The sequence below is a fragment of the Dryobates pubescens genome, chromosome 13, assembly GCF_014839835.1.
Source record: "Dryobates pubescens isolate bDryPub1 chromosome 13, bDryPub1.pri, whole genome shotgun sequence".
NCBI lineage: Eukaryota > Metazoa > Chordata > Aves > Piciformes > Picidae > Dryobates > Dryobates pubescens.
The window spans coordinates 8,599,091-8,614,887 of NC_071624.1; the positions used below are offsets into that span (position 1 = coordinate 8,599,091).

Consider the following 15,797-nt stretch of genomic DNA (forward strand, 5'->3'; position numbering starts at 1 on the left):
CATAAGTACTACACATCCTCATTCTACAGGCTTGACAAACACAGCCAGGCTGTAATGCAACCAGACCATAGCAATTATGGTCCAGAAACCTCTCCAAGCTTACCCATCTCACTGGCCAATTTCATTACATGCTGGGTGTGTGAAGGAAAAACATGAACCCCACAGAAACCCACAGCACCTTAATCACAAAGCCAAGGCAATTAAACAAAATGCTGGAGGCTCCTTTCATCTATTTGTGGCCTAAGCTGAATGCCAGGATGCTTCAGCAGGCAGGACACAGTGTAAACATCTTCATCACCAGCCATTTCAGCAGGGTGTTTGCTCCCTGCTGAGAGATTCTAACCCAGCTGATCAAGGAGCATGTTGCACCCAAGGTGAGAAGAAATAGGACTTCTGATCTAAAGCCCCAGAATGAGAGACAACCTGCACTGAGGAGTTTCCAGTTGCTCCCTGTACTGTCCCTCAAGGAGGGAGGAGTCATCTGCATGCATCTCTCATGCACAGATGTAGTCTAGTTACCAGAGGCCTTGAGAAAATGGGAAATCTTTATCTGCAGTGACCTATCCTATTCAACCACTAAAGACCATGGGGGGTTTGTTGCAGTAGCCTGCCTGTTCTGTTGACCTGCAAAAGAGCTGTTGCTGAACTAGGAGTGACAAGTTTCCTCATCAGGCAAAGCAGCTGGCAGTCTTACCCTGTGACATGAACATATTTAACCCAGGTTTAAAGCAGCAGGGAGCTCAGCACAGATGACATTCACCCTGCTGCTTTGGCAGGCTTTGCAGCAGGGTGGTGCCCCAGCACAGCAGAACCTGCCTGAAGCTCCCCAGCTGGAGCCAAACCGTTTACTACAAAGATATTCCAACAGATTTGACACAACATCTCTCCTGCTGCTGCAGCTGCTGCTGTCAGGTACTGGCTTCACTGTCTTGGTTTCTCACCACCCTTCTGATGCACAGGATCCCCTGAAGCCTGATTTAGAGCCCCTTCCTGACATAACAGACTGACTCAGAAGAGATAAAGATGGATGTTTCTTCACTGCTGTAGCAAAAGGCATTTCCTGTGAACCTCAGGCTGGATAGCATCAGGAATGGAACAGAGGTAGGGAACAGCATTATCTTCTGATTGTTTCACTACCAACAGATTCATAGAATCACAGAATGGTTTGGGTTGGAAGGGACCTTGAAGATCATCTAGTTCCAAACCCCCTGCCATAGGCAGGGACACCTTCCCCTAGACCAGGATGCTCAAGGCCTCATCCAACCTGGCCTTGAACACCTCCAGGGAAGTTCCTCCTCATGCTTAAATGGAGCTTCCTATGTTCAAGTTTGTGACTGTTACCCCTTGCCCTGTGACTGGGCACCACTGACAAAAGCCTGGTCCCATCCTCCTGACATCCAGCCTTGATCAGCATCAATGAGACACCCCTCTCACCCCCCGGCTCAGTCTGCTCTTTTCCAGAGCACACACCTTCACAGGACTCATGCACCTAAGGTTACACAGGCACTGCTCAAGCCAGTTTCAATTATGCCTGCCATGCTCTTTACCTGTAACCCTGCACCAGCTCCAGTGCTCACTGGACTGTTGTAGGTGCTGTTCCAGAACACCAGCCTGGCAGCACACCCTGCAGGGCTCTGTGCTGTGTCAGCACACTGCCTCACCCTGCCTCAGCAGCTAGCCTAAAGGAAGCAAGGAGAAGGCTTGTGGGGTCAAGATCAGGCAGGACTGCAGCAATCAGCACTGCAGGTGCTTAGCTGTAGTTCCTGTGCACTGCATCCTAGTGATGAACAAGCTGCACAACTGCTCAGCCTCTACAGCCATCCTGCTGTCAGGGTGCACCAAACAAAACCCCACAAAACCAACCAAAACAAACCACACATACACACACAAACCCAATAAAACCCCAAACAAACAAAACCAAACAAGTGAGCACTCCTTAAAATAAGTTCTGGGAGCCCCAACCAGAGATGGATTTCCTCCTTCTCACTGCCCTTGTTCAGCTTCCTCTTCAGTGATCTGCTCTAGTTTTCCTGCTCTGCCTCACAGCAGCAACATCCCTACTCCACTGTATGAGAGAGAAGCAGCCACTTTTTTAAGCTGAGGGAGAGTAGGTTTAGGTTGAAGAAAGTTCTTCACAGAGTTGTTAGCCATTGGAATGGGCTGCTCAAGGAGGTGGTGGAGTCCCCATCCCTGGAGGTGTTCCAAGAGGCGATTGGATGTGGCACTTGGTGCCACGGTTTAGTAGTCATGAGGTCTTGGGTGACAGGTTGGACTTGATGATCTTTGAAGTCTCTTCCAACCTTATTGATTCTATGATTAGGAAGAAGTTGTTCAGTACCAGAGGGGGGATACTCTGGAATAGGTTGCCCAGGGAGGTTGTGGATGCCTCCTCCCTGGGGGTGTTGAAGGCCAGACTGGATGAGGCCTTGGGCGGCCAAGTCTAGTCAAGAGGTGTCCCTGCCCGTGGTGGGGAGGTTGGAGTAGATGATCTCTAAGGTCCCTTCCCACCTAAGTCATTCTATGATTTACTGCTTGCTACCTGTGGGCACACACAAGTTTGACACTGCCTTCCATGCATCTCCCACTTACTGTCTGAAGGCCAGCAGACCTTCTCTTCAAGATCCAGAGTGCCAAGTCGGCGCCCTTATCCAAAATGAAGTAAAAGACCAACACGGGGCTTCTTTGCCCAAGACCAGCAATTCTCATCTGGTTACAGTATCTTTTGCCCCACAGTTTTAAGAGGGAACATTCACTTTGATGCTTGTTACAGTGCTGTACTACTACATGCCCTCCATCTCTTTTGCTGGCTTCTTGCTGCTGGAGGACGTACCACGCTTTACCTCCGCGGGATACTTACGGATTTCTTCCATCACTACTGTGTTGTCCATGGCTATGTGCACAGCCAGTGAACTCCATGTATCAAAAGTAGCAAGTTTTCTACAGGGGACAAAAAGAGAAAAACCACCATAAATGCAAAGATTATGGACAAGACTGGATGAGGAGAGATTGGCTTCCATCAGCTATGCTGTGAAGTATGCTTTCATGCGGGTAGCAGCTGTAGGTTTCATTGCCACTGTGCCCAGGAGAATACACAAGATTGCAGAAGGGACCACACCAGGGAATACAGCACTCAGCAGCTCCTAAGTAGGAAGCTCTGGTACAATCTATGGCCAAGAAGGCCAATGGCATCCTGGCCTGCATCAAGAATAGTGTGGCCAGCAGGAGCAGGGAAGGGCACCATTGTGCCCCTGGACTCTGCACTGGTTAGGCCACACCTTGAGTCCTGTGTCCAGTTCTGGGCCCCTCAGTTTAGGAAGGACATTGAGACACTTGAGAAGAGCAACAAGGCTGGGGAGAGGCCTTGAGCACAAGTCCTAAGAGGAGAGGCTGAGGGAGCTGGGGTTGTTTAGCCTGGAGGAAGAGGAGGCTCAGGGGAGACCTCATTGCTGTCTACAACTACCTGAAAGGTGGTTGTAGCCAGGAAGGGTTCTGTCTCTTCTCTCTAGCAACCAGCACCAGAACAAGAGGACACAGTCTCAAGCTGCACCAGGGGAAGTTTAGGCTCAAGGTGAGGAGAAAGTTCTTCATGGAGAGAGTAATTCATCATTGGAATGGGCTGCCCAGGGAGGTGGTGGAGTCACCATCCCTGGAGGTGTTCAAGAGGGGATTGGATGTGGCACTTGGTGCCATGGTCTAGTCATGAGGTCCGTTGGGACAGGTTGGACTCGATGATCTTTGAGGTCTCTTCCAACCTTGGTGATACTGTGATAATCTCTAACTCAAATCCCATAGCTGCTGGGTGCCAGTAAGTGAGACAGCATAAAAAACCCCTTTCACTTTCTACACCAACCTCCCAACCACCTATGCCAGACCCTGGGCTAATTCAGCATATGGTCTGACCTGGGAAAGTTGCTTTTAGGCAATCCCAGTCTATTCCAGGGAGCTAACTGCTCATCTTGTCAAAGAGAGGGAAAAATGGTGACAGGAAGGAAAATATTCCTCAGAATACAGACTGTCCCAGCTATGAAAGGCAGCCCATGCTCCAGCACCACTCCAGCCTGCTGCCTGTCACCATGGAAGTCAGGCAGCAAATATTAATGCTTTCCTACTCCCTTGGTGACTTGATGGCTGGCTGGCAGCTTTTTGATAAGGATGACACTGCTGTCAGCTCAGAGGCTGGCAGAGATCCAAATGATGGCAAACAATCACCTCCTTTGCCCCTTGCTTCTGGTCTACCTGCAGAGTACTGCACTCAGTTCTAGTGAGGAGCACATTATTTGTGGGATGTGGAGAGAGATTTTTGGGGGCTGTCCTCAGCTTGAAATCTCTTTTCTCTCACACCCTGTGTCAGCATCTGAATGACAGAAGGGGTCCTTTCAATTTTCTGCCCAAGCAGGTTGAAGTCAAGGCAGGTGGCTTGCTAGCAGCATCAAAGTATACAGCTGCACTTCAATCAGTGGGCAGAAACCTGCAAGCTGCAAGGGTCTGTAGAAGCAAATGACCTTACTGCATGGATCAAAAGATGTAAAGGAAAAAAAATGAAGCACTTACTTGAGCACTTGTGCCACTGTGTTTGGTCCATACCACTGACCTATGGATTTTCCCTCTCCAACTCCCATCTGGGCTGCATCACAAGAGAAAAAAACCAGCAAAATTGTCACCTACACCACCTGCCTTCCTTATCAGACTTTGTGTTTCCCAGGGAAGAAATCTCACCCAGAAGCATTTTTGAGTCAGCAAAATCTACCCCTTCATGGGGTAGCAGTGTAGATGGGAGACAGAGGTAGATCCTGAAGGGCTGTACAGCAAATCCCTTCCCCAAAAAGCAGCAACACAGAAGTGCCAAAGGCAGTGTTACCTCAGAAGAAATTCTGCTTACAAGTGTTTGATTACCAGACCACTCCTGTAATGCAACATTTTGTTCACTGAAGCTAGAGGTGCCTTAACACCCTAGAGGGAAATCTGCTGCTGCCCTCTCTTGGGTTGGTTTTTTTGGTTTGTTCTGATTTTTAAGCAGGGAAATTTATATGCTGTGAGCTCCTTCCTTAGCCCATTTGCCACTTCTGAGGATTTTTTCATCACTCAGCAATCTTCTCATATTAGAAAGCCCAGGTAAGGACAGCAACCACATGCACTACTCTCACCTTAGCTGGCTAGAAGGTGGAAAATGGTACAGGATATAACCTAAAGCAAACCTGATGGCCTCTGTGGAGTCAAGAGGGAAAACCCCCCATAATTCATAACAGAGTGGTAGTTGGACATCATAGCAGAAAACACACAGCATGACCTGCCCCTCACATTGGTTTTGCCTGCTGGTGGTTTTCTTTTTGGGGGGAGCTAAGCTAACAAAACAAGCACAGAGTGATGTTTCCACACTCATGGGAAACCCAGGCTGAACACATCCCCATTTTTCAGCACCCAGACTCTTACCTATCTGGTGAATGGAGTAGTAGCTGTCTTTTTTGTCAATGAAGGCATTAAGAACATTGAAGTAATTATCCATCTGCCTCTTCCCCTTCGTCCACCTCCAGTCTAAGACATGAAACAAACCATGGCAGTTCTTAGCAACCAGAAGCTGCAAGCTACAAATCTCTTCCCTGTGCATCAATCAGCTGACCCACTTTTCATGTTGCTATGCTGTTAGTAGGCATCTCAGGCATTCTTAACACTGAAGGATTACTTCCCAAAGAAAAGTAAAGCATTCTGACAGCTGGGATAAACCCACCAAAAAAAACAACCAACCAAACAATTGGAGAACACAAACTGTACCTCTAAACTTAGGGGTGGGAAATAGGATTATGATTTCTCATTGACATGTGAGAGCCACCTATATTCTGGGAAGAAAACAGGTGGCCTCACCACAAAAACCATCTCCCACAGATTCAAAGGTCATTGACAATTGCTGCAAACCCACTCTGGTACAGCTCCTTACAGATCAAGCATGACTGTAAGCACATGAACAGAAAAGTTCTCAGGGAGAGGATACTACACTGAGGGTTTTGTGATGAAACTGAACAATAAACAAGAATCAATCATCATGTTGTTTAGAACTTCAGCTTCCAGGACAATCTAGCACGTGCTTGGCTTCAGTGGATGTAGCCAGCATGTTACAGGGCTTGTAATCTGCTGTCCTTACAAGCACTGCCCTTGTGGGAGCACACCATGGAAGTCAGGATGAGCTGTGTGCTGGTTTACCTCTTCCCAAATGCCTGCAGACCAAGGCCTGAGCAAAGATCATCTGACCACACCGCAGCATGCAGCCCCAGCCGGTATCCGAGGTGGGACCGGTTCCTCCTGTGAAAGAGGGCAGGAAATAAATAGGTAATGAAGAGTCAGTGCCAAGAGGGAGATGAAAGCACTGCAAGTCTGCATGGGGAGCAGGTTCACCCAAGAAAACAGGCAGGGACTAAGGACTACTTTGGCTGAGAAACAAAACTGTAAGTTAGCAGGGAGTAACTCAATGGCAGCTCTTAAACCAAACCAAACCCAGCCCAACCCAAGCAAACCAAAACACTAACTGCAAGGGAAACCCAAAGCAAACCAACAAGAAAACTTCAAAGAGAAATCCAAACAAGGTAACTGAAAACCAAGCTGGATTTCTCAGGAGCACAACAGCACTGAGCCTGGTTGCAGCCTCCCAGCCCAGTTCAGAGGCATGTTTCTGAACAGACACCTCACACAGAGGTGCTTCTTACAGGTGACTTCTTGTAACCCTCATCCTGGGGAGGCAGCTCATGTAGAGCAAAACCCCAACCCACAACAACAAACAAAGCAACACTCTCCCCCCCAACAACAAAAAACCCCAACCCACAACATAAACCCCACAAACCTCAGTCCCAAGGACTTCATAGAATGTCTTGAGTCAGAAGGGACCTTAAAGCCCATCTAATTCTAACCCCCCTGCCACGGGCAGGGACAGCTTCCACTAGACCAGGTTGCTCAAGGTCCTCACCCAGCCTGGTCTGAAAGACTTCCAGGGATGAGGTGTCCATAACCTTCCTGGCCAACCTGTTCCAGTGCCTCCCCACCCTCATAATGAAGAATTTCTTCCCAGTGTCCAACCTAAATCTACCCTGCTTCAGTTTAAAACCACTGCCCCTTGTCCTGTCACCAAAGACCCTTATTAAAAGTCCACTTCCAGCATGTTCATTTTGCCATGTTGGTTTTAGATCAAAATGATGAAGTTCTTTAATGGTTGAGTAGAGTCACTGAATGGTTTGTGTTTGAAGGTATTTTAAAGAGCACCTAGTTCCACACCCCCTGCAGTGACACCTTCCACTACACCAGGCTGCTCAAAGCCCACATCACAAGCAGCTATTACTGGGTAAGATTCTGAAGTGAACAACATAGGCCAAAGAAAATCCCCACCAGACAAAAAAAAAATCCCACTCCAGCAGCCCATAATAGAATAGAATTAACCAGGTTGGAAAAGACCTTTGAGATCACAGAGTCCAACCTATCACCCAACACCATCTAATCAACTAAACCATGGCACCAAGCATCCCATCCAGTCCTTTCCTAAACACCTCCAGTGATGTGACTCCACCACCTCCCTGGGCAGCCCATTCCAATGGCCAATCTCTCTTTCTGGGAAGAACTTCCTCCTAACATCCAGCCTAAACCTCCCCTGGCACAGCTTGAGACTGTGTCCTCTTGTTCTGGTGCTGGTTGCCTGGGAGAAGAGACCAACTCCCACCTGGCTACAACCTCCCTTCAGGTAGTTGTAGACAGCAATCAGGTCTCCCCTGAGCCTCCTCTTCTCCAGGCTAAGCAACCCCAGCTCCCTCAGCCTCTCCTCATAGGGCTGTGCTCCAAACCCCTCCCCAGCTTTGTTGCCCTTCTCTGGACACATTGCAGCAACTCAACATCTTTCCTAAACTAAGGAGCCCAGAACTGGACACAGGACTCAAGCTGTGGCCTAACCAGTGTAGAGTCCAGGGGCAGAATGACCTCCCTGCTCCTGCTGGCCACACTATTCTTAATGCAGGCCAGGATGCCATTGGCCTTCTTGGCCACCTGGGCACCCTGCTGGCTCATGTTCAGCCTACTATCAACCAGCACCCCCAGGTCCCTTTCCATTTGGCTGCTCTCCAGCCACTCTGCCCCCAGCCTGTAGCACTGCATGAGGTTGCTGTGGCCAGTGTGTAGAACCTGGCACTTAGATGTGTTAATCCCACATCCTACAGAATACTGGAGAATAAGCTGGGCATTTGCTCACACTGGGAAGTCTGAGACCAAGGCCTCAAGGCTGCAAGCACTTCCCTGACAGAACTTCGAAAGGACACTGCTGCTGCACTGAAGCTCTGCCTATTGTTACAGGCTTCACAGCTGAAAGGTTTAGTGTGATCACAGCAGGTAAGCTGTCTGATAACCACCCAGTCAGCTGTGTCTTAGCACAGCTGGTAGGACAAGGTTCTTTGTAACGCTGCTTTCTTCTTTCAGTCATAGAACAGTTTGGGTTTGAAGGGACCTCCAAAGGTCTAGTCCAACCCTGCTGCAGTCAGCAGGGACATTTTCCACTAGGTCAGATTGTTTAAAGCCTTGCCAAGCCTGATCTTGACTATCCTCAGGGATGGGGCCCCGACTACCTCCCCCTGGGCAGCCTCCTCCAGTGTTCCACCTCCCTCATGGTAAAGAACTCATTCCCAACATCCTCTAATTTCACACCATTGCCCCTTGTCCTGTCACTCCAGGCTTCTGTCAACAGTCCCTCTGCAGCCTTCTGAGAGGCCCCCTTCAGGTACTGGAAGGCTGATATTAGGTGTCCCTGGAGCCTTCTATTCTCTCCAGGCTGAACACCACCAGCTCCCTCAGCCTGTCCTCACAGGAGCAGTGCTCCAGCCCCCTAGTCTGCATCAGAAACACAGGGGAGAACAATCAGCCAAGATAATTATTAAATCAACCTCTGGATGTTGAATGGCTATCTTCTATCATAAAAGAGGTAACTGGGGTGATCCTGAAAAAGGCTCAAGTCTACTGTCTGGCATGCAAATCCTGTCTGGACTGTAAATGGGACAACTCAGAACATGGGATTTCTTTGCATCCCCACCCTTTAATAACTCCCACAGAAACCCCAATGGTATTTGTGAGCCATAGCTAAACTCATGCTAACCCTTCAGTTTCAAATGCACCTCTAACTATGGCTCACCAACATGAATTTAAAGGGATTAAACTTCATCAAGGATGGTTCATGGTTTGTTAGGCAAAGGATTTCCCAGCAGTGGAAGAACAGAACAAACCAGAAGGACCAGCTACCAAGAAGGCTATTTGCCACATCTGAGCTATTTTCTCTGTTGATTCATAGAATGGTTTGGGTTGGAAGAGACCTCAAAGATCTCATTCCAACACCCTGCCATGGGCAGGGACACCTCCACTAGATCATGTTTCTCAAGGCATTGTCCAGCCTGGCCTTGAACACTTCCAGGGAGGAGGCATCCAAAACCTCCCTGGGCAGCCTGTTACAGTGAGGGTGGTAAGACACTGCAAAGAATTTCTTCCTAAATCCAGTCTAAATCTACCCTCCTCATGCTTCAATTCAGGATCCTGTTGACAGTGAGGACAGCACAGGGGCTTGGAATCTCACTGACCTGCTCTCAGATCTCTTCTGATACACCAGCAGAAAAAAAAACCAACAAACCACAGAAGAGACCATGAAGAATATCTTAAGGAACCAAAATGTCCTACTTCAAGTTCACTGGGATGTGTTCCCCATATTACTACAGTTTCTGTGTGTCAGAGAGACTTCAGACATTCAAACTCCCCTCCACCCCCCCCAGTCAACAAAAAACCTCCCCACAGTATAGAACAGATGGCACAAATGGCTCTATCATATCTCCAGCTTTCATCACTCTAATCCACTTCAAGCCAAAAAGCATTATTACATGGTATTTCACATTAGACCTGTGTAGGACCCAAGTACAAGAATCAGCTCATGTTGCCTAAAGAAAGAACATTTCTAGGTGGGCTTTAAATACTGTGTCCAGTTTTGGGCTCCCCAATTCAAGAGAGAGCTGGATCTACTGAGAGAGTCTGATGGAGAGCTATGAGGATGATGAAGGGACTTGAACGTGTCTCCTGTGAAGAAAGATTGAGAGACCTGGGGCTGTTTAGTTTGGAGAAGGCTGAGGGGATCTTATGAATGTCTGTAAATATCTGAGGGGTGGGTGTCAAGATGAAGGTGCCAGGCTCTTTTTGGTGGTGCCCAGTGATAGGACAAGGAACAACAGGTATAAGCTAGAACACAGGAGGTTCCACCTCAACATGAGGAGAAACTACTGTAAGGGTGCTGGAGCCCTGGAGCAGGCTGCCCAGAGAGGCTGTGGAGTCTCCTCCTCCGTGAGACTTTCAAAACCCACCTGGATGCATTCCTGTGTGACCTGCCCTAGGTGACCCTGCTTTGGCATGGGGGTTGGACCAGGTGATCTCTGGAGGTCCCTTCCAACCCCTAACATTCTCTGATAGGCTTCCCAAATTCCCTCTTGTCTCCCTTTTAAAATCACTCTTACCCCTCAGGCGCAGGGGCACAAGGGATTCTCGTCATCAGGTAAAAAGCCTATCCTATTAACCACATGAGATGCATTTCTGAGTCTTGTGAACAGGAGCACACTAATACTGTGTTAGTGGGTCTGTTTCATCAGGCAGAGACAACCAGCCTACTCTAGTTTTCAGGGTGCACAGAGACCTGTGCACAGTACGTACCGATAGCAGGGAAGTTCTTCCTGTAGGTGAACCAAAGCCGAGAGGTCACATCCAACAGGATCTCTTCTTTCTCTGAAAAGTGTTCAGCAATGAAAGGCAGGCACAGGAGGGCAGCACTCAACACAGCTAAACCCACCTCCCACTCACCTTCCCTAACAACAGCCCTCTGCTCCTCACCAAGAGGACGCATGCCCAAAGGGGCAACATCTGGATGGGGAATAAGACAATGAGATGGTGCAGAAGAAACCTCCTTCTTCCCCCCCAGCTAGCTGCAAAGACACTATGCCATAGGCAAATTATGAAGCCTTCTTACTTTTCCCCTGAGCCATCCCCTTGCCACAACCATCCTGGTCTTACAGAATCATTTCAGTTGGACAAGACCTCTAGATCAAGTCCAACTACTAACCTAACACCCCCATGGCCATAAACCCACGTCCCCCGTGAGCCAAGTCCACATGTCTTGAGTATCTCCAGGGACAGTGACTCCACCACCTCTCTGGGCAGCCTGTTCCAATCCTGACCACTCTTGCAGCAAAGAAATGTTTCCTAATATCAAACCTAAACCTCCCCTGGCATTACTTCAGGCCATTTGCCCTCATTCTACCACCTGATACTAGGGAGAAGAGACCAACACCAGCCTCACTCCTACCTGCTTTCAGATAGTTGTAGATAGCAATGAGGTCTCCCCTCAGCCTCCTTTTCTCCAAACTAAACAGCCCCAGGTCCCTCAGTCACTCCTCACCAGACCTGTTCTCCAAACCCTTCATCAGCTTTGTTGCCCTTCTCTGGACACGCTCCACAGGATCATAGAATTGTTTTCTTTGGAAAAGACCTTTAAGATCATCAAGCCCAACTATTCTCTATCAGGTCTGGTGCAAAACCACATCCCTCAGCACCACATCTCTGCCTCTCTGAAACACCTCCACGAGCCAAGTCCCAATAACTACTGTATCGCAGCTTCCAGCACAACGTCCCAGAGGCCGAAGGGATGGCCAGACACACAGAAGCATGGCAGTTATCAGACCATTTTGCCAGCAGACAGACAGACACTGCTGCAGTGTGCTTACAGGGCTTGCAGTCACCTTGCTGCTTAGCAAAGTGCACCACTAACCAAGTCCCCTGAGTGGCAAAGGAGGTGGCAGAGTGCAGACAAAATACCTGTGAGAACGCTGTATTTCCGGCCGAGGATCCAGACAGGCTCTTTGGTCTCAGGGAAGTCTTCATATTCAAACCTGAGAGTGTCATAGGTAAGGGTAGCTAGGAGGAGAAAGGAGAAATTATGCACCTTTTCTTTCTCCAAATCACACAGAACTGCAGAATGTGAGCTGCTGTGGCCCAGCAGCTGAGCAGAACACAGCCAGAGCAGCTGGCTCTAGTTGGCACAAATCACTCTGCCTGCCCCTGCGGCCACCAGCTCCAGACGGCACGGAGCTGATGCAGCCCTGGCTCACTCCTGGCTGCTCCACAAACAGAAAAGCAGAGGGATTCCAGGTTAGAAAACAGCCAGATCTGATTCCAGATCAGAAAACAGCCAAGAAAATGCCTGGGACTTCCGCTAGGAGATGCACTCTGAGGTAATCAAGTCCAAACACTGACCTAACACCACCATGGCCACTAAAACCACGTCCCAAAATGCCACATCCACAAGCTTCTTGAACACCTCCAGGGATGCACCCCTCACAAGAAAGATGAAAATAGGCTCCTAAACCAAATGTTGAATTAGACTCTGACCCTAACCCTGGGCCAGAAGACTTAAAGCAGGTTCCTTGGCAGGCACATGTAGGACAGCATGAGTCGCTGTCCTGTGATGAGACTTCGCAACTGCAAGCTAAACAAAGCAGCTCTGCTTGCACAGAAAAGTTCCAGCAACCCAGAACAGTCTTTACCTCCAGCAAGCTTCAGCAGGAAAACTAAGAGCTCCTTTCCTTGCCTCCGCTCTTGTGAGAGCCCCACCTCAGATACTGCATCAAGTTCTGGTGTCCCCATCATAAAGAGGACACAGAGCTGTTGGAGGAAGTCCAGAGAAGGGCCTTATGGTGATCCAAAGGCTGGAACTCCTCTGCTATGAGGATAGGCTGAGGGGGATGTGGTTTTTCAGCCTGGAGAAGAGAAGACTCCAGGGAGGGACCTTGTAGCTGCCTCCAGTACCTGAAGAGATCCTACAGAAAGGATGGAGAAGGACTTTTCATAAGGGTGCATAGTGACAGGACAAGGGGGAATGATCTCAAGTTGAGGTAGTAGGTTTAGACTGGATCTGAGGAAGTTGTTCTTCACTACAAGGGTGAGGAGATTCTGGAACAGATTGCCCAGGGCAGTTGTGATGTCCCCTCCCTGGGAGTGTTCAAGAGCAGGCTGGATGAGGGTTTGAGCAGCTGCGCCTAGTTGAGAAGCATCCCTGCCCATGGTGGGGAGGTTGGACTAGATGACCTCTAATATCCCTTTCAAAGCCAAACTTTCTTTGCCAAACTTTCAGAACCCCCAGCTGTCTGTACTTACTGTGTCCATCTTCCTGACTGCTGCAGGTGTTTTCAAGTGTGCATCACTTTCTACTTTCTCCCTTAATTTTCAGGAGTTTCCTTTTGCAATGGTTCAGGAGAAGCTCATTCTGACAAGTCAAAGCCAGGCCAGCACTTGGGATTACTTCAAAGTCAGTGCAGCCACCAGATCTGATCTTAACATAAATCCTAAAGCTCTCAGGTTTTAAAGCTCTAAGGACTATTTGGCTTATTGGTTTTCATGAATTCAGCTCTCCAGCATTCTCCTGAAGGTCAGTTCTCAAGTTTGCCATGGGCCCAGAGCTCTGGCAAACAAGTCTCAAAGAGCTAAAATAAACCGACTGAAACAAGGATGCTATGTAGAACCTATCAACCTATTTGCCTCTTTGTCCTTCCTAGCAATGCTCTCTCACCTTCTCAAATGTCACACCCTCTGTGGCTCCACATTTCAGAGGGCACCAGGTCCTTAGGAAGCACAGGATTTGCAACTGGCAGCTTCACAGCAAAGATCACAGAATCGGTTTGGTCAGAAGTGATTTAAAAGGTCACAGAGTCCAACCACTCTCAGACTTTAACAGGCCTGGTGCTAAACCACATCCCTCAGCACCACATCTCTGCCTCTTGGAAACACCTCCAGGGATGGGGATTCAGCTACCTCCCTGGGCAGCCTGTTCCAGTGTTTGAAAACCCTTTCAGTCAAGAAGTTTCTTCTAATGTCAAACCTAAACCTCCCCTGGTGCAACGTGAGGCTACTTCCTCTCATCCCATTTCTTGTTAGTAGGGACAAGAGACCAACACCCAACTTACTCCAACCTCCTTTCAGGGAGTTCCAGAAAGTGGGATGGTCTCCCCTCTTTTTCTCCAGACTAAACAACCCCAGTTCCCTCAGCTGCTCCTCACCAGACCTGTTCTTCAGACCCTTCACTACTTTCATTGCCCTTCTCTGGACACACTCCAGCACCTCCATGCCCTGCTTGGAGCGAGTGGCCCAAAACTGAACCCAGCACTCAAGGTGTGTCCTCACCAGTGCCAAGTACAGGGCCATGATCAATGCCCTGGTCCTGCTGGCCATACCATTCCTGATCTAGGCCAGGATGCTGGTGGCCTCCTTGTGCACCTGGGCACACTGCTGGCTCACATTCATCCAGCTGTCAATCAACACCTCCAGGTCTTTCTCTGTTGGGCAGTTTCCAGTCACTCTGCCCCAAGCCTGAAGCGTTCATGGGGTTGTCGTGACCCAAGTGCAGGTCCTGTCACTTGACCAGGATCTGCTGTCTTTAGCCTTCAGTCAAAGCTAGGAGAGGAAGGGGTCAGCAGGCAGGAGGGTTCCCAGGCTGCCTGCTGGGGCAGCTGGACATGCAGACTGCTAGTGCCATGACACTGCACCTTCCACAGGAGAGTCCCAGACTTGAAACCCTGCAGCTGACTGCCCAGCATCTGGGCTCTGTGCAACGGTCCCACAGGCCCAGCTGCACATCCCAAAGATGCAGTCAGACATTCATCTGCACGCTGGGTTTTTGCCCCTAAAGAAAATACTTGCCACTATCTGCAAAGGCACAAGCAACAAATACAGGAGTTCAAAGTTTCACCTTCACAGGGAGGAAAATTCAAGAGATTGCTCCCAGTCAGCATCAACAATTTTATAATGGGAGCAATGAACTTCAGAGAAGGCTTGAAGTCACTGTTTCCTTTACAAACATCTACCTTCGTACACTCAGGCACTTTTCCACAACTACATTGCCCAGATGAGCTAAATATGAGCCAGGGGAACCCAAACAGTCCAAGCAGGCGTACAAGGAGCATCACAACTCGCACAGGAGCCTCTCTCTCCCTCTCAGAGGTAAAGGGTATGAAAATAAAGGCAGAAATTCACCAAGCAGAAATTCTGTTTGAAGATGCTCCTTTCAGATCTGCAAGAGTCAGGTGAGATGAGCAAATTCCTCAGGCACCACTCCGAAAGATCACCTTCAAGAAGCCTTCAATCTGTTTTAAATACCAACCTCTGAGCACCCAAGACAGCAGAGCAGCAGCCTCTGCAGAAAAATCTAAGCACACTTCAGATACAACAGCTCAAACTCTTCCCATGTACAGTGAACTTAATAAAGTCAAGAGCTTCAGCCCTGCAGGAAGGCAGCCTGGCTTTCCAGGGGCCTCAGGCATGCTGTGAATGATGTGAGCTTGGCTGGATCTCTGCCCCATGGACACACCTTCTACAGTGTCTGCTGAAGCGTCCAAGAGCACTTTCTCATGCCATCCCCTCTCCAGAAAGTGCTGACTGAAAAGGCAAAGCTTTGTACGTGCCACTATGGAAAACATCTGCACTAAACAATCTGGGCATGAAAACTAAACCCCCACTGAATGACAGCACTAAGCCTGAGCATTAGAGTTCTCCTCCACCTCTGTGCAAACAGTTAGACTTACTCAGATAGAAGATGAAAGGCCACCTAACAAAAGCCTGCCTTGTATGAAGTACAGGGAGCCAACTCAACACACTGAGCCTGTGCCTGCAGTATCAGCACCTCCCAGGATCAGTTTACCAAATGATGTGCAAGGCCCTTGAAAAGCTAGAGAGCATCATCTTGACTGAGAGCAAGAATGACTGGC

General features: G+C 48.9%; 1 protein-coding gene across 1 annotated transcript in view; it reads right to left on the reverse strand.

Moving 5' to 3' along the window:
* Positions 1–15,797, reverse strand: part of ATG4B (autophagy related 4B cysteine peptidase) — a 29,020-nt gene that overhangs the window by 10,495 nt on the left and 2,728 nt on the right. The window contains exons 2-7 of the mRNA XM_054166632.1: positions 11,857–11,955; positions 10,699–10,770; positions 6,196–6,294; positions 5,431–5,532; positions 4,552–4,624; positions 2,858–2,937 (exon numbers count right to left, since the gene is read on the reverse strand). Coding sequence (XP_054022607.1) covers positions 2,858–2,937; positions 4,552–4,624; positions 5,431–5,532; positions 6,196–6,294; positions 10,699–10,770; positions 11,857–11,955 — 525 coding nt within the window. The remainder of the gene's footprint in view (positions 1–2,857; positions 2,938–4,551; positions 4,625–5,430; positions 5,533–6,195; positions 6,295–10,698; positions 10,771–11,856; positions 11,956–15,797) is intronic.